Source organism: Lutra lutra, chromosome 11 (assembly GCF_902655055.1).
Source record: "Lutra lutra chromosome 11, mLutLut1.2, whole genome shotgun sequence".
Classification (NCBI taxonomy): domain Eukaryota; kingdom Metazoa; phylum Chordata; class Mammalia; order Carnivora; family Mustelidae; genus Lutra; species Lutra lutra.
This window is the reverse complement of record NC_062288.1, coordinates 21,536,223-21,562,247: the sequence shown is the minus strand read 5'-3', so window position 1 is coordinate 21,562,247 and position 26,025 is coordinate 21,536,223. Positions and strand designations below refer to the sequence as shown.

The 26,025-nt window shown below is 42.5% G+C and overlaps 2 protein-coding genes across 7 annotated transcripts in view; one reads left to right on the top strand and one right to left on the bottom strand.

Moving 5' to 3' along the window:
• The first annotated feature begins 3,604 nt into the window (after positions 1 to 3,604).
• Positions 3,605 to 18,625, top strand: PMPCB (peptidase, mitochondrial processing subunit beta). Of its 2 annotated transcripts, none has more exons than XR_007121689.1 (13): positions 3,605 to 3,751; positions 4,777 to 4,917; positions 6,060 to 6,146; positions 6,939 to 7,068; positions 11,277 to 11,475; positions 11,856 to 11,935; positions 14,471 to 14,583; positions 15,564 to 15,707; positions 16,529 to 16,689; positions 17,937 to 18,022; positions 18,077 to 18,187; positions 18,313 to 18,388; positions 18,478 to 18,625. XR_007121689.1 is itself a non-coding variant. In XM_047696130.1 (13 exons), exons 1-13 carry the CDS (start codon positions 3,653 to 3,655, stop codon positions 18,540 to 18,542), a joined length of 1,470 nt encoding a protein of 489 aa, XP_047552086.1. In that variant the 5' UTR covers positions 3,605 to 3,652; the 3' UTR covers positions 18,543 to 18,625. The 2 variants fall into 2 exon arrangements, 1 of the variants encoding a protein (XP_047552086.1); XM_047696130.1 differs by having other exon boundaries at positions 18,099 to 18,187.
• A 117-nt stretch (positions 18,626 to 18,742) lies between these two features.
• The window catches only part of DNAJC2 (DnaJ heat shock protein family (Hsp40) member C2), a 32,962-nt gene continuing 25,679 nt past the window's right edge, over positions 18,743 to 26,025 (bottom strand). For 2 of the 5 annotated variants that reach the window (XM_047696126.1, XM_047696127.1), the window contains 7 exons: positions 24,150 to 24,238; positions 24,007 to 24,076; positions 22,366 to 22,550; positions 21,561 to 21,661; positions 21,350 to 21,457; positions 19,304 to 19,458; positions 18,743 to 18,874 (listed from right to left, as the gene is read on the bottom strand). In XM_047696126.1, coding sequence (XP_047552082.1) covers positions 18,800 to 18,874; positions 19,304 to 19,458; positions 21,350 to 21,457; positions 21,561 to 21,661; positions 22,366 to 22,550; positions 24,007 to 24,076; positions 24,150 to 24,238 — 783 coding nt within the window. In that variant the 3' untranslated portion in view covers positions 18,743 to 18,799. Of the gene's footprint in view, positions 18,988 to 19,188; positions 19,459 to 21,349; positions 21,458 to 21,560; positions 21,662 to 22,365; positions 22,551 to 24,006; positions 24,077 to 24,149; positions 24,239 to 26,025 lie in introns of all 5 variants that reach the window. The other 3 variants (XM_047696124.1, XM_047696129.1, XM_047696125.1) reach the window with 3 other exon arrangements.

Sequence of the window (26,025 nt, the reverse complement as noted above, 5' to 3'; positions counted from 1 at the left end):
TTCCCTGGTGAGCAAGGAGTCCAATGCAGGGCTTGATCCTAGGACCCTGGGATCATGACCTGAGCTGAAGGCTGATGCATAACTGACCGAGCTACCTGGGTGTCTCTCCTTTGCTGACTTTTTCTTGAAGTATTACATTCCTGGTTGCTATTAAAAATGGAATCATTGTCTTAATTTTATTTTTAGATTGTTTTATTTTTGAAAGATCATAAGATAGAGAATTTTTAGCCTACATTCTTTGCCTTTCAGCACTTTGAGCATGTTATTCCACTGTCATGTGACCTCCATGGCTTCTGATGGGAAATCAGCTACTAAGCTTATTGAAGATCAAATATATATGATAAATTGTTTTTCTTTTGTTGCTTTTGAGATTTTGTCTTTCTAAGTATGGATCTCTTTGAGTTTTTCCTACTTGGAATTTATTGAGCTGTTTGGATATGTAAATTACTGTTTTTCATCAAATTTGGTGTTTTTAGTCATGATATCTTCAAAGATTCTTTGTGCCCCTTTCTCTCTGTCCTCTTCTTCTGGGACTCTTGGTGTGTGTATGTTGGTAGATTTGGGGCTATCCCATAGCATTCTGAAACTTTGCTAATTTTGCTTCATTCTTTTTTAATTCTTCACACTGATAATCTCAGTTGACCTGTCCTCAATTCTTTGATTCTTTCTTCCACCAGTTCACACCTGCTGTTGAACCCCTCTAGTGAATTTTTCATTTTAGTTACTGTATTTTTCAATTCCAGAATTGTGACTTTTTAAAAAATAATAACTCTGTCTCTTTGATATTTTATATTCGGCAAGCCATCATCCTCATAATTCCCTTTTGTTTTTGCTTTTTAGACCTTGGCTCCTTTAGTTCTATGAACATTTTAAAATAGCTTATTTTATTTTTTTAATGATTTTATTTATTTATTTGAGCAAGCAAGTGAGAGCTAGGGAGAGAGAGAGAGAGAGAGCACGCATGAGCAAGAGGAGAGGCAGAGGGAGAAGCAGACTCCCCAATGAGCACGGAGCCTGACGCAGCGATCTGTCCCAGGACCCTGGGATAACGATCCAAGCCAAAGGCAGATACTAGACATACTGAGCCACCCAGGCACTCCCTTTTCTTTCACTTATTCACTTATTTGAGAAAGCAAGCTTGGCGGGGGGGGGGGGGGGGGGGGGGGGGGGGGGGGGGGAGGGAGGGGAGGGGAGGTGGGGTGGTTGTGGGGAAGGGAGAAAGAGAAGCAGCCTCCCCAGGGAACCTGGGGGGGGGGTGGATCTGAGGACCCTGGGATCATGACCTGAGCTTTAATAATAAGCATAAAATGCTTTTAATAATAAAGCATAAAATGCTTTAACGGACTGAGCCACCCATTCGCTCCTACTTCTGGTCATTTTTTTTTTTTTTAAGATTTTATTTATTTATTTGTCAGAGAGACAGAGAGGGAGAGAGAGCAAGCATGGGTAGACAGAATGGCAGGCAGAGGGAGAAGCAGGCTCCCCGATGAGCAAGGAGCCTGATGTGGGACTTGATCCCAGGACGCCGGGATCATGACCTGAGCCGAAGGCAGCTGCTTAACCAACTGAGCCACCCAGGCGTCCCACTTCTGGTCATTTTTTAAACCACTTTTCTCATTTTTTTAATGAGAAAAAGAGAACTTTTGGACGTCCTTATGCTATCGTTTTCTCTGACATTCCAAATTCATTTTGAGTTAAAATGTGCTAAAATTTCCCAGGAGCTTCCTGTGATTATACCTAAACATTTTTGTATATATGTATACATGTTTGTATTTTGTGAGTAATGTTAATACACATTTGTTGTGGAAATATGAAGGAATAACCTTGGCTGTCCTTATTATGTAATAGAACATGTGGGCTAAACCTGTGAATCATAGCAGAGAGGGTAGGTGGAGAGAGATGAGTCCAGAAAGATAAGTGGGAGTCAGATCATGAAGGGCCCTAGCTCCCATACTAAGGAGCCTTCACTTTATCCTGACCATGCAGTTACAGGAGAATTTTTCATAACAGGACTGTCATGCTAAAAGTTGCATTCTAAAAAGATCCTTTGGACAACAATGTGGAAAAGCTGACAATTGGAACAGATTCAAGAAGTAGGAGCAGGGTGTATCAGCTGGATGTAGAGGGTGGAAAAGAGGAAGTCAGGATGAATTCCAGGTTTTTGGTTTGGATGTCTGGGTGAGTGGAAGTCTCCTTTGCTGTTTTGCACTGGATATACAGGAAGATACTTAGGGCCAGATGGTGAATTGCATTTTGGACAAGTGGGTATTGAGGTGCTAACAGGATAGATACTTGTAGTTTTCTAGTCACTGAAGGCGTAAGTGGGCCTGGAGGTTGGGAGAAAGGCCTTTGGGTAGACAGGGAAGTCCTTATGTGGAAACGGAAACTATTAGGGGGAATGTGCATAAGAGAGGTCCGTAACCCCGGGGAACACCAACTTTTAGGGCAAAATGGTACAGTGTTCAGGAGTACAGCCTTGGGAGCCAGACAGTCTCTTTTTAGCATGGTGACCTCAGGCTATTTATTTACTTAGATTTTACTTATTTATTTACAAAGAGACACGGTGAGAGAGGGAGCACAAGCAGGGGGAGTGGGAGAGGGAGAAGCAGGCTCCCTGCTGAGGAGGGAGCCCTGATGACAACTGGATCCCAGGACCCCTTGTTTATGACCGGAGTGGAAGGCACATGCTAAGGACTGAGCCACTCAGGCGCCCTTCAGGCAATTTCTTTTACCTCAGTTTCTACATCTGTAACGTGAGTGTAAGAATAGCACAGTTAGAACAGTGCTTATTATTATTATTTTTTTTAAGATTTTTATTTATTTATTTGACAGAGAGAAATCACAAGTAAGCAGAGAGGCAGGCAGAGAGAGAGGAGGAAGCAGGCTCCCTGCTGAGCAGAGAGCCCGATATGGGGCTCGAACCCAGGACCTGGGATCGTGACCTGAGCCGAAGGCAGCGGCTTAACCCACTGAGCCACCCAGGCGCCCCAGTGCTTATTATTTTTAGTTTCATCAAGAGATCTGTGAATAAAGAGCTGTCCAAGAAAGTAAAGAAGAAGGTACTGTGCAAAGGAGGAAGCGGTCTAAGATACAGGAAGGAAATTTTAAAGGGATCTACGACGCCAAATTCTGCCATTAGGACGGTACGGTAACACCATGAAGTCTCCCTCTTTAAATAGTTAGTGGCCTCACCAGGAGCAACTTCGTGTAATGAAATGAACCAGCCTGTAAAGGTTGAAGAGTGAATACGGGTCAACAGTGACACTTCCTTCCCTCATCTCACCACGCTTGTCTCTCCCAATAGATGCTTCCTTAAGGACGGTGAGTGAGTTTTGGATTGTCTCCACTTTGTCCGATCAATTCTAGCCACTAACGGCACAATAAGCTGCACCAGGTTACCTTTAACTCCTCCACATCTGAACTTCACACGCCACAGGCGATCTAAGTAACTGATAATACATGACCTCCTACAGACTCCCTCCCTAATTGCTATTATGTGGGGCCTTTTGATCAGCACCAAGCCCAGCTCCCTGCCTTCTAGGACCGCTTCAGAGTGTCATTTCTATTATGGCCACAAGATGGAGCCCGCCTTCTCCTCTGGGACCTCGGGTCACGACCCGGAAGCACATCCTCTACCCAGTCTGGAGCGGAGATGGCGGCGACGGCCGCTCGAGGGGTGATGTTCCCGGCGGTGCGGCGGCGGCTTTGGGGTTTCGCGGGGAGACTTCTGGTTGGAGGCGCTGCCGGGAGGGTGAGCTTCTCTCCACCTCTCTCCACTTCTCTCCACCTCTCTCCACTCCTCTCTCCACTCCTCTCCACTCCTCTCCACTCGGGTGCCGCCCGGAACCGGGCTGGGGCCTTCCCTCGGGACCCCGCGCGGCAGCCCTGAGTCATGCGCGCCGGCCCAGCGGTGAGGTCGGCACCCGAAGCCTGAGATTGGGGTGCTCGCTTCCGCCGGGGATGAGCTGACCTTGGTCACCCACCGTGCGTGACCTGCTAGAAAAGTGTGGGACGACACTGGTTACCGGCCCTCCCCCTCAGTTGCCAGGGGTCATAAAGAGTGCGTGCGGTGGTTGCAAATTGGGGGAAATTAAAAAGCGAGAACAGAGTTCTCTTTTTGCCGAGGACTGAGCTTCCTCCCCATCTGTGCTCTCTGCGAGCCCCGGGGTGGCCAAAAGAAAGTTTTGTCAGGATGTATGTTTTTCTCACGAGAACCTCTAGCTTTCTCCAGGGTATGTGGGACTTTCACATGCGTCTAAAGGAAAAGAAAAACCACAGCAGCCGAGTAGTGCGTAGTCAGCAAACAAACCAGCCAGAGGGTATCTTGAGCATCTGCCCTTCTTCCTATCTTCACTTTATACGTTTTCTAAAACTTTATGCTTTTTCCTTGAGCAGAGAACCTAAATCTCATTTTTGGGTTGTGTATAGGTATTTTTACATTTTTCTCTCCTTTTCTTGCCCCCCCCCCCCATTTCCTCTATAATACTAAACATGTCTAGGAGAGGTACTGAAACAAAAGCATTTTCTCTCTGGATAATGATAAAAACTGTTTGCTTTCCTTAAGGGAAGGATGTTTGTAGGCATGCTGCTGGCTTTCGGACTGGTTGAGCCAGGTTCCTGAGCCAGGTTCCTAAGCCAGGCGGAGGAGGGCTAGGTCCCAGTGAACAAAAATGAAGGAGGAAAGAGACTGGGATAGAGACTCTGTATAACCAACATTTAATATCAGAATAGTGATGTGTTTTGCTTCCTCTCTCCCACCGCTTCACCCCCAACCAGTCATTATATTTTGGAGGGAACAGATTGCGAAGTACACAGGCTGCTACACAGGTGGTTCTGAATGTTCCCGAAACCAGAGTATCGCGTTTGGACAACGGACTCAGGGTGGCCTCTGAAGACTCTGGCATTTCAACATGCACAGTACGTAATTCCAGCAACCATTGTTTAGGTGACCCCTCATTAGGAGAGAGCCGATTGTTGATTTTATTTAATTTTTTTTTTAAAGAGTTTATTTATTTATTTGAGAGAGAGAGAGAGAACATGAGGAGGGAAGGTCAGAGGGAGAAGCAGACTCCCTGCTGGGCACGGACTCCAGGATCATGACCTAAACCCAAGGCGATCGCTTAACCAACTGAGCCACCCAGGTGCCCCAATTGTTGATTTTAATCTCAGCTTTTTATTGGTGGTGGTGGTTGAAAAACGGTGGCACTTACTTTACCTTGACAGATGACTCTCATTTGCGAATCTTTCTTCTGGTGATACTTTCATAGCAAGTACATGTGTGCCTTGTTTAAGGGTCTGCATCTGGTTCTGATAGCCCATTATTGTGTTGTTAGTAGTGATGATAGTGAAGGAAGTACATTCTCTTAGGCTACTCTGTGCTGTTCTTACATATGTTGTCTTACTTGATCTTTAAAATAATTCTTTGTAGTACACACCATCACGCCCAGTTGAGAGGCAAGTTCAGAAAAAGTAAATGGTTTTGTCCAAGGTCACACTGCTAATACATGACAGAGCCAGGATTCGAACCTAGATTTTCTGGCAATCTCTAATGTTCTTTATACTGTAGTTGTTAATTGGCTTTACCAACAAGTTGGGCTAAAAATCTGGGTCCTCTGTGAAACTGGCATACTGTAGATGCTTTAGCACTCAGCAGTAGCTCAATGACCAAAATTTTTAAATTTCATAGTTCATAGGAATGTGTTGTCAATTCACTGAAGTCCAGAAAACTAGTGTTAGGATTGGAAAGCCTTTGTGGGAAAAAAAGGAAGGAAATTGCTCCCTCTCTCCAGTTCCATTCCCCCCAAAGAAAGAAAATGATGTTTTGTTTTTTTTTTTAAAGATTTTATTTATTTATTTGACAGAGAGAGATCACAAGTAGGCAGAGAGGCAGGCAGAGAGAGAGGAAGGGAAGCAGGCTTCCTGCTGAGCAGAGAGCCTGATGTGGGACTCGATCCCAGGACCCTGGGATCATGACCTGAGCCGAAGGCAGCGGCTTAACCCACTGAGCCACCCAGGCGCCCCTCGAAAATGATGTTTAATTTTTCTTTGATTACATTAAGGTTGGGCTCTGGATTGATGCTGGAAGTCGCTATGAAAATGAGAAGAATAATGGCACAGCTCACTTTTTGGAGCATATGGCTTTCAAGGCAAGTTGTAAGACTTTATGAAAATACATTTCCTTTAAGATTGCATTAAGCACAAATTCTCATTATAGGGCAAGGAGAACTACTAAAGTAGTAGGTGTGTGTGTGTGTATATATATATATATATATTTTAAAGACTTATTTAAAAATTTTTAAAAGATTTTATTTATTTTACAGACAGAGATCACAAGTAAGCAGAGACAGAGGAGGGGAGGCAGGCTCCCCGCTGAGCAGAGAGCCCTATTCGGGTCTCGATCCCAGGACCCCGGGATCATGACCTGAGCCAAAGGCAGAGGCTTTAACCCACTGAGCCACCCAGGCGCCCCTAAAGATTTATTTATTTGAGAGAGAGCGTGCATGTGTGCATACACATGTGGGAGGGGGAGGGAGAGAGAATCTCCAGCAGACTCCCCACTGAGTGCAGAGTCCCACACAGGGCTTGATCTCAGGACCCGGAGATCATGACCTGAGCTGAAATCAAGTTGGACAGTCAACCGACTGAGCCACCCAAGTGACCCCAGTAGTATGGTTTATTTATTTAATCTCTTAATTTTTTTTTTCTGAAATAATTACTGAAAGTTGCTTTGTAGAGTTGAAACAAGGATTTTCTCTTGGGATATACGTGTTATCGAAGTATACCAGTGTTTTTGAGGCCCAATGCACTTTAGAAATCACATTTGGTCCTTGCATGAAACTGATGTTGCTTATATCCTCATATTCATTGCCTGAAGTGTTTAGAAAAATGAGAGGTAAAGGAAGGCATCATAATTTTCTTTTTCTTCTTTTTTGTTTCAGGGCACCAAAAAGAGATCCCAATTAGATCTGGAACTTGAGATTGAAAACATGGGTGCTCATCTCAACGCTTACACCTCCAGAGAGCAGACTGTGTATTATGCCAAAGCCTTCTCTAAAGATCTACCAAGAGGTACTGTTATTATGTACAGTGCAGATAGGTAATTTTCACAAGTTCAAAAATAACCTATTACTGTTTTTACTATGTTTGTTGTGGAAGTGTAATCCTCAGAAATGTGAAAAAATGAATCAAACTCTAGGTGAGAGGACACCTGTTTTTATTTTTTTCTGTGAATATGACAAATGGTATCAAATAGTTGGAAGCTGCAAGACTTGTACAAACCAGGCCCTAACACTTGATTCAAAAATACATTCTCCAGACCCATATGTATGTAGTGAAACATTTTAATGCCTTTGCAGTCTGTTGATTTTCTTTGCTGTGCAGGAGCTTTTTAGTGTGATGATGTCCCACTTGTTTATTTTTTTAAAGATTTTATTTATTTATTTGACAGAGATCACAAGTAGGCAGAGAGGCAGGCAGAGAGAGAGAGGAGGAAGCAGGCTCCCTGCAGAGCAGAGAGCCCGATGTGGGGCTTGATCCCAGGACCCTGGGATCATGACCTGAGCCGAAGGCAGAGGCTTTAACCCACTGAGCCACCCAGGCGCCCCCCACTTGTTTATTTTTTATTTTGTTGCTTTTGGTGTCAGTTAAAATCATTACTAAGACCTGTGTCAAGGTACTTTACTGCCTATGTTTTCTTCTAGGAGTTGCATTGTTTCAGATCTTACTCTCAAGTCCTTAACCCATTTTTAGTTAACTTTTGTATATTGTGTAAGATAGTGGTAGTTTCTTTTCTTTTTAAAAGATTTTAAAAATTTATTTGACAGAGCGAGCATACAAGCAGGGGGAGTGGCAGGCAGAGGGAGAGGGAGAAGGAGGCTCCTCACTGAGCAGCAAGCCGGAGCAGGCTTGAGCCCAGGATCGCTTGACCAGCTGAGCCACCTGGGTACCCCAAGATGGCGGTAGTGTCATTCTTTTGCGTGTGGCTGCCCCAACTCCCCAGCAGCATTTGTTGCAGAGACTGCCCTTTCCCATTGCATATCCTCGGTTCCGTTGTAAATTGACTGTTCATGTGTGGGTTTATTTCTGGGTTCTCTCTTCTGTTATAGTCATTTAGGTGTATCTTTTTATGCCAATACCAATACTGTTTTGATTACTGTAGCTTTGTAATATAATCCGAAATGAGGGGGTGTGATGTCTCCAACGCTGTTCTTTCTTAAGATTGCTTTGGCTATTTGGGATTTTTTGTTGTTTCATACAAATTTTAGGATTCTTTGTTCTAATTCTGTGAAAAATACTATTGGAATTTTTTTTTTTAAATATTTATTTATTTGACAGACAGAGATCACAAGTAGGCAGAGAGGCAGGCAGAGACAGAGAGGAGGAAGCAGGCTCCCCGCTGAGGAGAGAGCCCGATGTGGGGCTTGATCCCAGGACCCCGGGATCATGACCTGAGCCGAAGGCAGAGGTTTTAACCCACTGAGCCACCCAGGCGCCCCATACTATTGGAATTTTGATAGGGATTGCATTGAATCTGTAGATGGCTTTGGGTAGTAATGAACATTTTAATATTCTTCTAATCCGTGAGGATGGAAGAGCTTTCCTTTACTTTTGTCATCTTCAGTTTCTTTCCTTAATGTCTTGTAGTTTTCAGAGTTTGTCTTTTTACCTCCTTTGTAAGTTTAATCCTAGATACTCTTTTTGATGCAGTTGTAAATGGGATTGTTTTCTTAGTTTCTGCTAGTTCATTATTAGTGTGTAGAAATGCAACAGGTTTTTGTACTTTGATTTTGTGTCCTGCAACTTTACTTGATTTATTCTGAAGTTTTTTTTTTTTTTTTTTTTTTTTTAAAGATTTTATTTATTTGAGAGAGAGAGAGAGACAGAGTGAGAGAGCATGAGAGGAGAGGTCAGAGGGAGAAGCGGACTGCCCATGGAGCTGGGAGCCCGATGTGGGACTCGATCCCGGGACTCCAGGATCATGACCTGAGCCGAAGGCAGTTGCTTAACCAACTGAGCCACCCAGGCGCCCTATTCTGAAGTTTTTTTGATGGAGTCTTTAGGGTTTTCTGTGTATAATGTGTTACCTGCAAATAGTGATGGTTTTGCTTGTTTCAAATTCGGATACTTTTTATTTCATTTTCTTGTGTAATTGCTCTGGTTATTAAGAGCATTTTATTCTTTAAGTTTTTATTTATTTATTTGACAGAGAGAGAGAGAGATCACAAGTAGGCAGAGAGGCAGGCAGAGAGAAAGGAGGAAGCAGGCTTCCCACCGAGGTGAGAGCCTGATGTGGGGCTCGATTCCAGGACCCTGAGACCTTGACCTGAGCCAAAAGCAGGGGTTTAACCCACTGAGCCACCCTGGTGCCCCTAGGAGCATTTTTTTTTTTTTTAATTCCCCATTCTATACAACAACAACCTGCCACCTGCAAGTAAATAAAAATTTTATAACACGGTAGTCTAACTTGCATTACAACCAATGAAAATGACAAGAGGGTGTGTTGGTTTGAATTGCAAAAAACATTGGTAAGGTTCTTAATGATTTCCTTGAACTGTTTTACCCCAGGACTAGTTAGGGACCAAGAATAGAGGGTAGACCAGGCTACTTTAAAGCGTTGGTTAGCTCATCCCTCTCCTTTTTTTACACAGAAAACTGTAGGGAAAGCAAAAAAAAAAACCCAAAACCATACACACAAAAAATGATTAGAGAAAGGATAAGACAAAGTAGAAGACCATTTTTTTCCTCCTGGCTTTTGGTTGGGAAGGACAGAGCCTCTGCCGGTGGCAGTGGCAAAGCCTGGAAGCTCCTTGAGGAATCAGCTCTTGTGCTCTTGGAAGCAGCTCTTGGAAGTGCTCTTGGAAGCAGCTCTCTTTCGGGGGGTTTGCTTGAGGTTTTTGTCCCCTCAGTTGCGTGAAGCCTAGCCTAGTGTATGAAGTAATAACGTGATGTCAGACTAGCAGTCTCCAGTGTTTATGATCACCCAGCCTTATTGGTAAGTGACATGAGTAGACTTCAGTATAGGTATATTTACAAATTAAATACAGGTACTACTGTACTAACACACAGAATATTAAGTATATATTAAAAAGATTCTGATTAAAACAAACTCCGGGAAATAGGATCTCACACTTGAGCAAATCGCAGTCTAGACTACCAGTCCCATGTAAGGAGAGCCTTCACATAGGATTCCTTGTCCTCCGGTGTCTTTGGACTGTTCATCACCAATCACCATCATGACCTCTGGACTGTCATGATCACTGCCCCAGCTTGCTTGGGCCTAGCAGTCTTTTTTGTCATGTTGGGCAGACAAGAGGTAACTAATTATAGTTGGAATGTCACATAATTGCTGCTGAGACAAGGACCCTTAGAGTGAAGGTAAAACGAGGAACAAAAGTTTGCAGTAGAGGGAAAAAAAAAAACTAAAGATTATAAATGTTTCATATTTATTAAAATTTAGACTGTGATTGCAACTCTGTACTAATTCTTGAAGAGTAGATTAGGTTTTTCCTTATGGGAGAAGTAATTTTTCTGATAAAATTGCGTAACAGCATAGTAGGATGTCCTTGTGTTCACTTTTGGCTTTTTGCAAATTAGGGTCATTCTTAGATAAATATTTGAGGGCTTCATCAGTTTTTCCGAAGGGTCACTTTTAACCTTTCGGGATACCTAGCCTTTTCTTCATGTTAACCTCTGTTAGATCATGATTTATCAGTGATTTTGCTAATGGTGAGACTATAGCCCACATGGATCAAATGCATGGAAACAGACACTGGGATTAAGTTAAGTGGGGAAGGATATTCGAGAAGACACTAATTCTGTGAGTGGTTCTTTGGGGGCATATTTTAGGTTATGCTGTTTCTTGCCTTCTTTATGTAGCAGCCTCACTGCTGTGGGAACCAGGGTAGCAAATACTTGGGTGCAATGAATCCTAGATGTTCTAATGCAGATGATTTTCTACTTTGTAATTTTCATACAGAACAATATACACTCAGGTACAGATTCTATGGCGTGTACAGATTCTACAAGTATTGTGGGGATCTTTGACAAATGTAGGAATTTTCCTCAAGTTCTTCGGTACCACAGAGGTTTATATTTTGTATTTTTAATTTTAATATTGTCCTTTTAGGTATATTGAATGTATAGAAAAGTTTGTTTCTCCCTAGTTTAATCATTTAGTCAAATTTGAATGGTGCTGTGTCATGGTTTCTGATGCTAGTGTAATCTTAATCTTGAATATTAAGATTCTTAGTGTTTCTTCATTTTTTATTTTCAATTAGCTGTAGAAATTCTTGCTGATATAATACAAAACAGCACATTGGGAGAAGCAGAGATTGAACGTGAGCGTGGCGTAATCCTTAGAGAGATGCAGGAAGTTGAAACCAATTTACAGGAAGTTGTTTTTGATTATCTTCATGCCACAGCTTATCAAAATACAGCACTTGGACGGACAATTTTGGGGCCAACTGAAAATATCAAGTAGGTATAATTCTCAAGATTTTTTTGGTGTGGGGGGGATTTGAGTTTTGAAAATTAACATTCAGAAACATTCAAAAAGTGTGTTTCAAATGTAATTTTTTTCCTCCCTAGTAATTCACATAAAGTTGTGGTTGGCTACATTTTAGCCCCACCTGACTCCCAGGTGCCTGGGCCCATGCCTACTACTGACATAACAAGTAACAGTGTCAGCTTTTTTCTTGATATAAAAAAGTTGGAATTGTTTTGATACTTGTTGCCTATATTACATTTCTAACTACACTTAACTTAGAGCCTTTAAGGTCCAATTTAATGTCAGATATTTTATATGAAGGTCTGCTTTTTAGTTTCCTTTTATATTGCTTTTCTTGCTCCATTTACAGATCTATAAATCGGAAGGACTTGGTGGATTATATAACCACACATTATAAGGGGCCAAGAATAGTACTTGCTGCTGCTGGAGGTTCGTGGATTTCCATCTCTGTATCTGTTTAAAGGCAGTTGTAGAGTGTTGTGCTTATTAGTTTGGTCCTGCTGGGACATGTCCTGGAATTTATTACTTACTGAGCAAATTGTTTCATATGCTGTTTAAGGGGAATGTACAGCACTGGAAATAGACTTTTCCTCTGTCTTTTCTTCAGTAGAGGGTTTTTTTTTTTTTTAATAGAAAAACTTACATAAGTGTACACACAGATTGGGATTTACTTTGCAAGGAAAGGAGTTAAATGACTGGGTAATGATATTTGGGAGATGGTGTACTGTACTTTGGGAATTTTTTTTTTTTTAAGATTTTATTTATTACTTGACAGAGATCACAAGTAGGCAGGTAGAGGGGGAGGGAAGCAGGCTCCCTGCAGAGCAGAGAGCCGGATGCGGGGCTCGATTCTAGGACCCTGAGACCATGACCCGAGTCGAAGGCAGAGGCCCAACCCACGGAGCCACCCAGCCGCCCCTGGGAATCTCTTGATTTTAAATTATTTTTTGAGAACCAATTTCATTCTTGGCCAGGCGTGAAATGAGTATGTTTTGTTGGTTCATTCTTTGTTTATTCATTAAGTAGAGCTAAGTACTGAGAAGGGGAAGTATATAGGGAACCATTGAGAGTGTTTAATGGGAATCCAAACATGCAGGTGGCATCAGGACAAGGTTCCTTGGGGACACGTTTGAAGCCAGTGAATGAAAGAAAATTCCCAGTAGATTGTGCTAGATTTCCTGGCAGTCTGAATTTAGGCAAACAGTACACTTTTGGTTTCCAGGTTTGTTTTCTTTGTTTTTTTTTTAAGGTAAAGCAGAGATAGATGGTGTTCTTTTATATAGACTTAATTTTTCTCTCTTCAGAAATGACAGTAAATTAAAATTCTAGTTGCTCTGAATAGAATTCTGAGTAATTATGTGGGAATAATGGAGAAAATGAACATAGGGGTTAAGTCTAACAGGTTAGTCATTGGCCTCTGACACTAAATCAGGTTACCTTGGCACAGCAGGCAGTGGGCTGAGATTCTCTTGAGCAACATTGTTTCTAAAATGGTTGGTGCTGGGGCGCCTCGGCAGCTCAGTGGGTTAAAGCCTTTGACTTCGGCTCAGGTCATGACCCCAGGGTCCTGGGATCGAGCCCCGCATCGGGCTCTCTGCTCAGTGGGGAGCCAGCTTCCTCCTCTCTCTCTGCCTGCCTCTCTGCCTACTTGTGATCTCTGCCTGTCAAATAAATAAATAAAATCTTTAAAATGGCTGGTGCTGACTGGGGAGTCCGCATTTGAAACTGCCTGGGAAACAAGAAGACCTAGTGAGAGGAGGCCTCAACCACCACGCTGTCTGGGATGTCTCTGCTGTTGGTGGCATATGGATACCCTGGGTTTTATCGTAGTTCCCATAGGTTCATTTTGATATTGCTGAAGTTGGGATATCTTACAATTAGTGGCCTGTCCTATATTAATTAGCACTTTGTCTTTTTGATACATTAAGTGATGATGAGCCTTATAAGCAATGGCTTTTTTAGTCAATGAAAAAGACCAAACCCCAAACCTAGCTTCGTTTAAAAAAAAAAAAAAAATTACTGGCTCATGGCCTTTTGGATAAGGATATGCAGAGGTTTGGGAGTAGGAACCAAGGGTCTGCAGTGGCCAGTCAGGAGGGCCATAGATGAAGTCAGAACAGTGGGAGTTGGTGGTGTCAGGTGCTGAGAACTGTATGCATGTCCATGGTTTTTCACTCTCTGCTTGTCATTCTGGAACATTAGGCCCTTCCTGTTGTTCCATCACCCTCTGGATTGATAGCCAAGGCGGCTGTCCTACACAGTGCTTCTGAAACAGGCACTCGGGCCTGGTCTTGTTTTATGCCACAGATTTGTTTGGGAAATACGGGTGTAAGTTGTGCTTTTACATTCTAAAGAAAGGTTTCATATAAAGAACCTTCATGGTGATATTTTTTAAAGCATTTGCCACATGTCTAAATTTGTTTTCTGAGTTTATGTTTATCCTTCACTGAATCTGTTTGGGTCATGAGTTCCAACAGTCATGTATATAGAATTCTTAGGTTTTAGATGGCCAACAGTGAATGTTTGGTTAGCTACAGATTTATTCAGAAATTTAGATGACATTATTTTGTTCCTGAATTCTGGTAGCAGAGCTCAGAAAACAAAGCTCGTATTACATTTACATTCTTTTCTACTTACAATGTACTGAAAAGTGATTTTGCTAATTTGCATTCTAGAACTTTTAGTAATATAACATGATTCTGTACAGAATGTGGTATTTTCAAGCTGTCTTATTATTCTTAGCTGTGAATTTGTTGCTGAAAACTGTTAATTGTTATACAGACTGAGAGCTGTGCAGCGCCAGGCCTTGTACCGGCAGGGAGAAAGCGTGTGGCGTGGGCTTACTCTGTAACGGCTTTTACTGCATTCCACCTGGAGCTTTACTGTAAAACAAAGTTTGGCAGGTAGTTGTCTGCCTTAGATTGTGCTGCTACTAGATATATGAAATATTTTCCTTCAATTTAGGAGTTTCCCATGATGAACTGCTTGAGTTAGCAAAGTTTCATTTTGGTGACTCTTTGTCCACACACAAAGGAGAAATACCAGCTCTGCCTCCCTGCAAATTCACAGGAAGTGAGGTAGGGCAAGCCTCCTTAGCTAGTACTTAGCCCTTAGGGCTTCTTGTGTTGTGTTTATGAATGAGTGTGCAAAATGTGCTTATTTTGAACAGGAGTAAAATGGAAGAAACGAGAGGCTTAAATGGAAAGAAAAAGGGAAGAGGATGGACTTATAGTCCATATTACTTAATCACTTCTCTCTTTCCTAAGGAAGCAAGGTTTTGAGGGGAATGTCATAATTTGCTCTTTTTGTGCTTTTTCCTTAACACTATGCCCATATATATATTTTGAGGTATGAAGTGTGTTTTTCAAATGCCCCCCCCAATTTTTTTTTTTTAAAGATTTTATTTATTTATTTGACAGAGATCACAAATAGGCAGAGAGGTGAGCAGAGAGAGAGAGAGAGGAGGAAACAGGCTCCCTGCCAAGCAGAGAGCCCGATGCGGGGCTTGATCCCAGGACTCCGGGATCATGACCTGAGCCGAAGGCAGAGGCCTAACCCACTGAGCCACGCAGGCGCCCCTGCCCCAAATTTTGACTTTCACATTAGGTTAAGTTCTGCTCATAGTACATTTCTGGGAGTAGCTGTTAAGCGACAACTTGCAGACAGCCCGCTGCTTGTCAGCTGTAGGCTTCAGCTTGTCAGCGGCCTCCTTTGCCGCATGGAGGGAGGACGCTCAGAGTACCTGGCGAGGGCTGGCAGCCGCATGGAACCGTGTAGCATCCGTGGCACAAGGATAAGCTTGTTATGTCAGCGTCCGAATACTGCTGATCTCTCCCAGTGAAAAAACCTAATTCTTTTTGACCAGGTAATCATCTAATGGCTATGTCTGCAGGATTGCACTTATTTCAAAAGATCTTCTGGTGAAGTTTTCTTTGCAGAACTCAAGAGATTTTTCCACATTAGACTGTTCATTGTAATGTGGCATGATTAAACCTTCTTTCTTGTAAAGCCCGATACATGATGGCGGTCTTAACCAGATTTGTTTGGTCTTAACTAGATACGAGTGAGGGATGACAAGATGCCTTTGGCGCATATTGCAGTCGCTGTTGAGGCCGTTGGGTGGGCGCATCCGGATACGATCTGTCTCATGGTGGCAAACACACTGATTGGCAACTGGGATCGCTCTTTTGGAGGAGGAATGGTAAGTGATTTAAAAAAGTTTTCCATAATAAATGATAAGGTGAAATGACAAGGTACTGTGAATGGACTTAAAATATAAACCGATCCGGGATTGCATCCTGGACCAGAAACAACTTTTTTGTGTGGGTGCCCTAATTTTTAAGTTGGATAAGTAGCAAAATTTGAGTAAGGTTAGAATTCACTAATAGTACCATATCTATGTTAATCTAGTTTTAATGATTGTACAGAGGTTAATTTCCTTGTTTTTCAGAAGTGTGTACATAGCATTTCTGGGTAAAATGCATCAGATCTTTCAATGTACTCTCAAACAGCTGAAAATTTTTTTTAAAGAGAATGATGAAAGAAGCATGGTAAAGTAACAGTTCTTAGGGAATTTGGATAAAGGGAATTTCTTGTACTATTTTTGTTAACTTTTCTGTCTCAAATTCAAAATACAAAGTATGTTTGTACTGAAAGATTTCAACAAAATACACTTCGTGTAACTATCTTCAGCTTCACACACAGTGGAATTTCAAATCTTTAAGCACACGCAGCCAAGAGCCCTATAGATGGGGCCGATGACAGGAGTGATTACTCTAGCAGAAGTGCTGCAGCTGTGTTAGCACAGGTTTCACTGCTTTTACATCATGCATTTCTCTGGGGCTATAGTGGGCTGGTGAGAAGTATGGTTCTTAGTATCCTTGAATTTTAACTTCTTGAGATGTTGCTAGATCAAAACTCCGCCCATTGTGGTATTCACTATTTGCCACAGAACTCATGTTTCTTTTCCGTAGTTTAGGCACATATGCCTCCAGTTCTCTTGGACAGTGTTTTCCCTTACAGAATCTCTCCAGCAAGCTGGCCCAGCTCACCAGCCATGGCAGCCTCTGTCACAGCTTCCAGTCCTTCAACACTTCCTACACGGATACGGGATTGTGGGGAATCTATATGGTTTGTGAACCGGCCACCATTGCCGACATGCTACATGTTGTCCAAAAAGAATGGTGAGAAAAGTCTTGCTTATAATTCACATTTTATTTTTTTTATTTTTTTTTAATAATTCACATTTTAAAACTAGTTTCCTCCTCACATGGTTGGTGATTGGTTTTGATAGTGATGTTAGCATTTAATCAAGAGAACAAGACTGAAGAGTAGCAGTTGTTCCCATGATTTTCAAGTCTAATGTGAAAAGATTTTATTTATTTGAGAGAGATAGTGAGAGACAGCATGAGAGGGGAGAAGGTCAGAGGGAGAAGCAGACTCCCCGTGGAGCTGGGAGCCCAGTGCGGGACTCGATCCTGGGACTCCAGGATCATGACCCGAGCCAAAGGCAGTCCCCCAACCAACTGAGCCACCCACGTGCCCCTAGCTGACTTTATTCTATAGGAAATTCTTAATCTTTTAAGCAGATTACTTCAGAAAGACAATCCTAAAAGTTTGTTTGGAAGATATCTCTACAGGTTATCTGGCTTGGAAAGGTGGTGTTATGGCAATGAATGTGAAGTTGCCATTGCTAAAAGAAAACTGTATTGTTTTACTCAGAATTGGTACCTTGAGACAGAGGCAGAAAGGTCCACACTGTTGGAAAAACATCCTTAACTCTTCTTCCTCTCCTCCACCATTCTTTTTTTAAGATTTTACTTACTTGACAGATCACAAGTGGGCAGAGAGAGGGGGGGGAGCAGGATCCCTGCTGAGCAGAGAGCCCGATGCGGGACTCGAGGCTGGATCCCAGGACCCTGAGATCATGACCTGAGCTAAAGAGAGAGGCTTAACCCACTGAGCCACCCAGGCGCCCCCCTCCTCCATTCTTAAATGGCTTATGGTTCTCTCAGTCTCATCAGCTGGGCGGTGTTGATTAGTAGGCTTAAGTTAGATTCCACTGGATTCTTTCGAGAAGTCCGTGGCCTCCAGACCAGTCTGCTAGCATATTCCATCCTAATACAGGGATTGGCCAAGTATTTCTCAAGATGCAGTCAGCCTGCTTTCATATTGGAGTGAACCTTTATCTGTAATCATACTATTTTTGAGAAATTAACGATACCAGGAGAATAGAGAGTCAGTGACTTTTCAGCTTTTGTGTAGCAACTAGGATCATTAAAATTTCAACTTTCCATTAAGCTGGAGTCCTAATCCTTGTATGTTGTGGTGCAGTACATAGAATATATAGTATCATATCTTAAGTCATTCACTCAAAAAGCACATAACCTTTTCAGACTACTTGACATTTGATTTTTCCCCACTGGTTTAGGATGCGACTCTGTACAAGTGTAACTGAAAGCGAAGTTGCACGAGCCAAAAATCTACTGAAAACAAACATGTTGTTGCAGCTTGATGGTAAGAATAAAGACCTAAATTCTACTCTCAGAGGGTTGATCTGTATTCCAGTAGTTTTTCCTTCCCTTTTAAACAGGTTCTACCCCAATCTGTGAAGATATTGGTAGGCAGATGTTATGTTACAACAGGAGAATTCCCATCCCTGAGCTTGAAGCAAGAATTGATGTAAGTAGACTTGACACTCCAGGCGCTTGTATCACACATCCCTGTTTAAATTCTAAAGACGTTCTAGGTATAGACTCCGTCTTAACGACACAGAGCTCTGAATGCTGGTGTCTTCTCTCTTTCAGGCTGTAAATGCGGAGACAATTCAAGAAGTGTGCACCAGATACATTCACGCTAAGAGTCCAGCTCTTGCTGCCGTTGGTAAGCCCGGCTCCTTTTCTCTCACGCACAACGTGCCCAAGTACTTGTTTTTACTGAGTTTTACCTTCCTATCTTCTTTTCTTCCTTAGGTCCCATTGAACAGCTGCCAGAGTTTAACCAGATTCACAGGAACATGTGCTGGCTTCGTGATTAAAATGCTCCTACTCAAAATATTTTGAGCGTGTGTATTTATAACGCTAACAGATCTGCAAGTTTTAAGCTACCAGTCCCTAAAGAGAAAAATAAAAACGTATATACCTGGAAATTCGAATGAATCAGTGTCCGACTTTGCGAGGGTAAGGCCACGGCAGATCAGCCCGCTCTGAAATTAGCACTGCAATTTTAAGAATGGAAATTTGTACAATAGTTTTTTTATTATAAAAATGCACACACAACAAAGATTGTCAGAAGTCATTTCTTGGCTCTACTTGCATTCAGCACTTGCTCTTGAGCAGCTTTCTTTGCTTTCACCATCTCGACGAGTTCCTAGGAAGGGAGAGAGGGGTTAGCGAAGACGCCCGCAGCGCTGGCGGCCCCCCCTCAGCCTGGCTCTGGTGGGAAGACGTAAGCCAGGCTGGGGAAATCTGTCATTAAGACACCAGTGATGGGGCACCTGGGTGGCTCGGTGGGTTAAGCCTCTGCCTTCGGCTCAGGTCATGATCCCAGGGTCCTGGGATCGAGCCCCGCATCGAGCCTGCTTCCCTTCCTCTCTCTCTCTCTGCCTGCCTCTCAGCCTACTTGTGATCTCTTTCTCTGTCAAATAAGTAAAAATAAATCTTAAAAAAAAAAAAAAAAGAAACCAGTGCCAAGGCGATTTGCACTAACTGCCAGAGCTAGAAAGCTGCTAAGGTTTGTCATTTCTTTACAATATATTTGAAATGCTGATGGGACTCTAAGTTCTAGAACCTCCATCACCTTGTATCGCTTCATGCAGTCCTTCTTTGTGCGGCCAGGCACTGCTTCTGCTATTTTTTCCCACCTTTCAGGTGTATTTACTGGGTACGTTTTTAAAGCTTGTTCCAAAAGCTTCTGTTCTTCTGTCGTCCAGGGGGTGAAATCTGTACATGGACCTGTTTAAGAAAAATTTCTATTTGAAATATCTTAGCCTGATAGAAAATTCTGTTGCAGCACCCTCCCAGGTGAGTTTTGGTGCATAGGTATCTTGGTGAGCAGCCATTCAGATCTGTGGGGATTCTGAACCAACTTCATGTATTTCATCACACAGGAAAACCTCTAAAGTACTAAATGAGAGAAGCTTTTAAGATCACTCACATCCCCCAAAATACCTCGTTTTTTTTTTTAGCATAGTCAGAAATACCTGCCTTATATTGCTGGTCTCTTAAAATCTACTATACTCTCCAGACTGGTTGGTTGGAAAAAACCGCAAACTTTTAGGCGGATGAGACCCTGAAAAGCATTCTCTTTTACACTGGACGAAAGAGTCTAGCATAATTAAGCCAAGTGCCCAAGGGTTCAGTGCTCTAGGCGCATTAGATTCTGTGTTGCAGTGGGGCATTTTCGACACATCCATCCACTAAATTCTTGCAGGAGCTAATGCTGGTAAGAACCTCTATTAAACTAATCCCTTGGTGCTTGACAAGACCTTTCACATACGTATCAGACACAAATGTAGGTCGTCCTCCTTAGGAGGAAGTAAATAATGTGATATGTAAAGTATTACACATCACACTTATGTGGGAAAACAAAAATACTAAATAGGTAAACAGCCGAAGCCGGCTTTTAAATTGCAGAAAGCCCTGGAATTTCCCATCACTGGTCTCAGGCCCACATTAACACCATGGATTGAATTCATTTCCTCTCTCGGAAAAAAGATGGAGGACATAGGGAGCAGGAAAATAAACGCCTTCAGATGTGCCCTGGAACTTCCCTTTGCTACTTACCTTAAAAGAGCCTACATAATGCCCAGCCTAGACCAACAAAACAGCCCCCAAAACCCCACCCCCGATTTTTGCAGTAATTTTTGCCGTATGATTTTAGGCTCTTTATAGCATAAGCCTCTTTGATACTGAAATTTTGGGATAATAAACCAAGAATACAGGAACAGTGGGACTCCGGGGACGGGGACGGTTATCAGATAGAGTAGTTAATCCCGAAACATGTATTTGGAACTGTGATTTGGAAAGCATATCCCAAGATTAGGGAGAACAGATGGCGGCTCACAAGGTATCAAGTGAAACAGAACTTTTCTCCCCTTTTTTGGTCAGCCATTCACAGGAAAAAAGTTTGTACCTAAATGCACATTATACATGGACAAAAGTTTTACAAGTGATACCCACTTATGTAGTAAAAGGTGTAATGCTCTCTGATATTTTCTATTCATGACCCGCCTATGGGTCACAGTTTACAGTCTGAAAGACACTGGTCCAGGGAAGAACACCGAAGACAAACCCTAACAGGTTTTAACTAAGCTTTCTTTTGAAATAATCCCTGTACATGCTCCCAAGATTGCCCAAATCTGAACATTTTTACCACGCTTGCTTTTTCTCTATACATTTACCACCCTAGTTTATTCTGAACCATCTAAGTTGTAGACACGATGCCCTTTATTCCTTTAAACGTCATTTTTCCTTAAAAACAAGGACACAATTACATTTTTCAAAAATGTAATATAATACCATTGATAAATTATTGATAAAATACCATTAGCTAGTCTGTAGAACTCATTCAAATTTCAACTGGCCCAATATCCTTTTCTACTGATTTGTAAAATCAAGTCAACAAAAGAAACCCAGCTCCTCCCCTAATGCACCTGAAATGGAGGAGCTGCGGTTCTCAGTGGTGTCAGGTGAGGTCACTCTACGCCTGGAAAATGCTTCCTTGCCACCTTCTGGTCTGCGAAATGCTCTATTTTCCAGTTACTCTGAACACAGACCCTAGGTTTGGTCTATCACAGTGGGAGTACATGGCTAGCATTTTCTAAAGAAAAAACGATTTAATTACCTTCAAATCGCTCTGAAGGTGTTGCATTGTCTGCTTGAGGCACCACTCCATGTTCTTTTTTAAATTTATCAAATGCCTTTTTGTTTATATCATCTTTTTGATGAGGGTCTGCAAAATGAAAATATTACAGATCATCTCATTTAGTCTTTTATTAAATTGCACAGAATGTTAAACATTTGTATTCAAGGTACAAAGAAACTGATTTGCTCACCAAGTTTCTGAAGACTCTTTGCTTTGCCAATAACATCTTTGGCAGTTCTCTTGACTCCAGAAGAAGAGTGTATGTTCATGTAATTAGCGATAACTTCCCATCTAGAGACCGCAGTATGGTAAGTTAGAGAATAAAATGTCCAAATAAAAGTTAGAATGATCCTTCCATTCGTAATACATAGGGATTAGCTAGAGTATCTATAGAATTAGCTCTAAATTGGTGGTCTCGTTACTATTACCTGGACTAGAGCTTTTTTTGCTTTTCATATGTTTAATCTTGGTTTCAAGTCTATAAAAACCTTACTGATTTCTGTGTACAAACCAAGAGTAATAAGACCACACAAAAAGAGAAATTCTGCAAAGAACCTTAGTTTCCTCATCTATAGAAAGAGGGAAGCTGGATCTTGAAGCATCTTCCGAGTTCTAAACTCAGACTTTGCAATCAGTTCTCATTTGAGGTGGGAATCAAGAAAGAAGGATTAAGACTAAGAGAAACTCTGGGGTGTGTGGCTGGCTCCATGGGTTGGAAAAAGGATTTATTCCCTCTCCCTCTGCTTGTGCTCTCTCTCATGAATAAATAAAATCCTTTTTTTTTTTTTTAAGGTCTTATTTACTTGACAGAGATCACAAGTAGGCAGAGAGAGAGAGGCAGAAGCAGGCTCCCCGCTGAGCAGAGAGCCCAATGCAGGGTTTGATCCCAGGACCCTGAGATCATGACCTGAGCCAAAGGCAGAGGCTTAACCCACTGAGCCACCCAGGCGTGCCGTGAATAAATAAAATCTTAAAAGTTTCATTAAAACCAGTACCTTGAATTTGTTCCAGCAGGGAAGAGGTTCACAGCTTTAATCAATAATTGCAGATCATCTTCTGACCAGTTTTTACTGCCATTTCCACTCCCACCAGTTGATTTCTCTGCATTCTTGGATGCTTGGCGCATTCGAGCCTCAGCTTCCTCTTTTTCTTTCCTAATTTGCTCATTTATTTCTTCTATCTACACAAATATCACGGGTAAGTCAGGGACTTCAAACATCTTGCTACACTCCCTTTCTGGCGGGGCTCTGCAGTGCTCACTTCTCAGTATCCTCCCGACAATGCCCTACACGCCTCCCAGGCCAACCCCGAAACTGGCCATCAGGTTTTCATTCTGGCTGGCCTCACTCTGGCCTCCAGGCTGCACAGCTCCTCCGGAGACACCAAGAACCACCCTCGGCCGCCCCTGCCTTTCATTCATGTCCTGTGGCTTCTATTTGCCTTGGACATGACTTGTCGAGTCTCCGGTCACTGGGTTGTTCGCCCATAAGGGCCCATAAGGGCCATTTCAAAGCTCTCTCTAAGCTCATATCCACTCTAAAAAAGGTAAAGGCATAGAAAATGGCCAGTGTTTATCTTGAAGTTCCATCCTTCACAGCGTTACTTCCAGTCTACCTTTAAACATGCACAAAGAAGAAAAAAACCTTTACTTGGCCTTGTAGCTCCTGTCAAGAGCTTTCTATGTCTCATCTGTGACTACCCATTTCCCCCCTCGGAACCAGTCACCCAGAGCCAGAGATTCCAGTGACTCCCATCACCCCTCACAGCCCAAGTCCTTCCAGTCAGAGTCTTACAACTAGTTACACTTATCTGGTACATCCTGCCAACAAATGCCAGATTGAAGGTACATTAACCCTTTGCTACTCAAACATCTGCAGTAATGGAAAATAGTCATCATGGTATTAAAAACCTGTTTCATTGGGCTCTACTTTTCCTAACCATTTTCATCTCCCACTTCTCCCCCCTGCTGCTCCTACCTATGTGTTAGGGTTCATGCTTTCCCCTGACCTGCAGCTTAGCACCATCCATCCTTCAAGGCTGGCTCACAGCCTTCACTGAGCTTTTCCTGGCCACCCTGTCCTGCACTGGGGACTTCCAGACCCTCCATCTTTTGGTCCTCAGGCCTTTTCGGCATAACTTCCTGAACTCCTCTGAGGCAGCAACAGCATGAGGAATTTCTCCGAACTACCTAGGCTATATATTGCTATACACTGTAGGTACCAACACTTGTTACACTGAACTGAATTTCTGGGCCTGTTTCCTCATCTGTAAAAAGGTGTACACTAGACAGAACAAGGATTTCTTCTGGTTCCAAATGTTACTATCCTATAAAGATGCTAAGGAATAGCCAGAACAATTATCTTTTCTAACAGTGATTTTGAAAAAACTATGATAAATGTGCTATAGATACCACAAGTTCAAACACTATATACATGGTAACAACTTTACAGACTGACTCCAATTTAAAATACCACCACCACTTACTAGCAGCAAAACATACTGGGGACACAGAGAGAAATTGGATTCTTTGCCCTTATTCATAACTTACATGTTAGGTGGGGAAATACTGAGGTGAAAGCCAACACTATAAGCAGAATTAAATGCCACATAAAGGTAGAAGTGATGTGTTCTATTACCTGTTTTTCCAGAGCAGCCTTTCCTACTTCTTTTGTAGATGATGTGAGTGTCTCATTCAAGCACTGCAAGCTAAAGGAAAAAAGGGGATGAAACTTCATCCGAAGCCCAAGACAAGACTTCAGGAGCACTCCTATAGTTATACCTTGCTAGTTCAAGCCGATCACAAAGTTTTTCCACTTCTTCCATCATTTTAACCCGCTCTGCCTCATTGTCAGAGAAGTGATTCCAGGTCTAGAAGCACAAACACAAACATTTTCATCTTTTATCCACTGATACTAAAGAATATGTCCATAAACACAACTGCAAAACATCTGAGTTCTCAAGAGATTCCTGAGGTGAACTTACAGCCTTCTGACCACTAACAACCATCCTCCCAAAGCTCTCCCTGGCCAGCGAGCAATAAAAAAACCATTGCCATTACCATTACCAAGAGGATGGAGGAGTAAAACAGAAAAAAGGTGATGGTGTGGAAGATCGCTAGATGTTATAAGTCAGAATGATTCCCCACAGAACCACTTAAGAATCCAGAAATTTTGTGTGACGACTCAAAATCCTCTTTGGTGGGCTGCCTATTCTTTCTTTGTGCTGAACTGTAAAATTTGCTAGAAATCTTAAATGTGAAATTCAAGATAACGTGTTAAGGAACAAGAAGTATTAGAAAAATTATGATTAAAGATTATGCTCAATGTCTCCTATTCCTTAATGGAGACATTAATTAATGACCTTAATGCTTCCTTTATTCATGCAGTCTGGCTCTCACTAAGGTCCCAATGCTGCTTTTACTGTTGACCAAGTAGCACCTAGTGTCCGAAAGCACTACTGACTTTCTTCTTACCTGTCTGGGTCAGCCCTTTCCAGGCTCCTCTTCCTCTATCAGTACCTTAACTAGGGTGTCTGCATCCTCCCCCTCCTAAACCCCTCTCTCCTGGGCAAGCTACTCACATGGTTCCTGGTGGCACTGAGACAGAGAAGACTTTAGTGATCCTACTCTTGAACTCCAGACTTGTGCCGCCAACCACCCGCTCAGAAATTCCATCTCTGACCATCTCAATGTGCTCAACATGCCCTACACCGAAGACGGCTGGAGCAGGTGGAAATGGCAGTAAACAGAACTCATCACTTCCTTTCAGCCTTTTCCTTCTTTGTTCTCCATTTCATTGAATTATACCATCATGCACCCAGTGCTCCACGAAGGAAAGCAGGACACATGTAAATCTCCCACCTCCAACGTACAAAACAGTGCCTCACAGGCAGCAGCCTATGCTACCTCCCCAATACTGGTACACTTCCTCCACCTTTCCTATTCCCACCCTCTCTCAGACAAAGGCACAACACTCTCTCTCACGCGGATCTTGGCAAAAGACCCTCAACTGTGTCTGCCTCTGCTCGTCTCTCAGCATCCTGACCAAAACCAGCCAGCTCAGCGGCAAAAAGGAACTAGCAAGACCTATATCGTCCTTCGGGACCGGCTCCTCACCTCTTCAGCTGCCTCTGGCTCATTACACTCATTATATTCCCTGGACCTCTGCGCCCTTCTGTGCTCCCTGACCTCTCTGTCTCTGATCTCATGCATACGCTGCTTCAACTGGCCAAATCCTACCAGATCCAGAAAGCCTTCCTTGACCACCTTTTTGTACTTTCTTCCTAGTACTTGTCTTAAAGTGTTTAATTTTCCACCATTAGCCAGATTTCTGGAAGGCAAGGACCATATCATTATATCTACATCAATCATAACTGCCTGGAACATAGTAAGAGCTCACCAGATAGCTGATAAATGAATAAGTGAACTCATCCTGGAAAGCAGCAATAAAACAGTTACCTAATGCCAGAATGTTTACCTCATTTATGCATCAATTCTAAGAGAACGATTCAATTTTTTTTTAAAAGATTTTATTTATTTATTTGACAGAGAGAGATCACAATTAGGCAGAGAGGCAGGCAGACAGAGAGAGGGGGAAACAGGCTCCCTGCTGAGCAGAGAGCCCAATGTGGGGCTCGATCCCAGGACCCTGGGATCA

Excerpts from the sequence above, each read along its gene's own strand:
- PMPCB (XM_047696130.1), top strand. The coding sequence starts at position 3,653 with ATGGCGGCGACGGCCGCTCGAGGGGTGATGTTCCCGGCGGTGCGGCGG. Across the intron at positions 6,147-6,938 it reads TGGAGCATATGGCTTTCAAG|GGCACCAAAAAGAGATCCCA; the intron begins GCAAGTTGTAAG and ends TTTTTGTTTCAG. Across the intron at positions 18,389-18,477 it reads TCCAGCTCTTGCTGCCGTTG|GTCCCATTGAACAGCTGCCA; the intron begins GTAAGCCCGGCT and ends TTTCTTCCTTAG.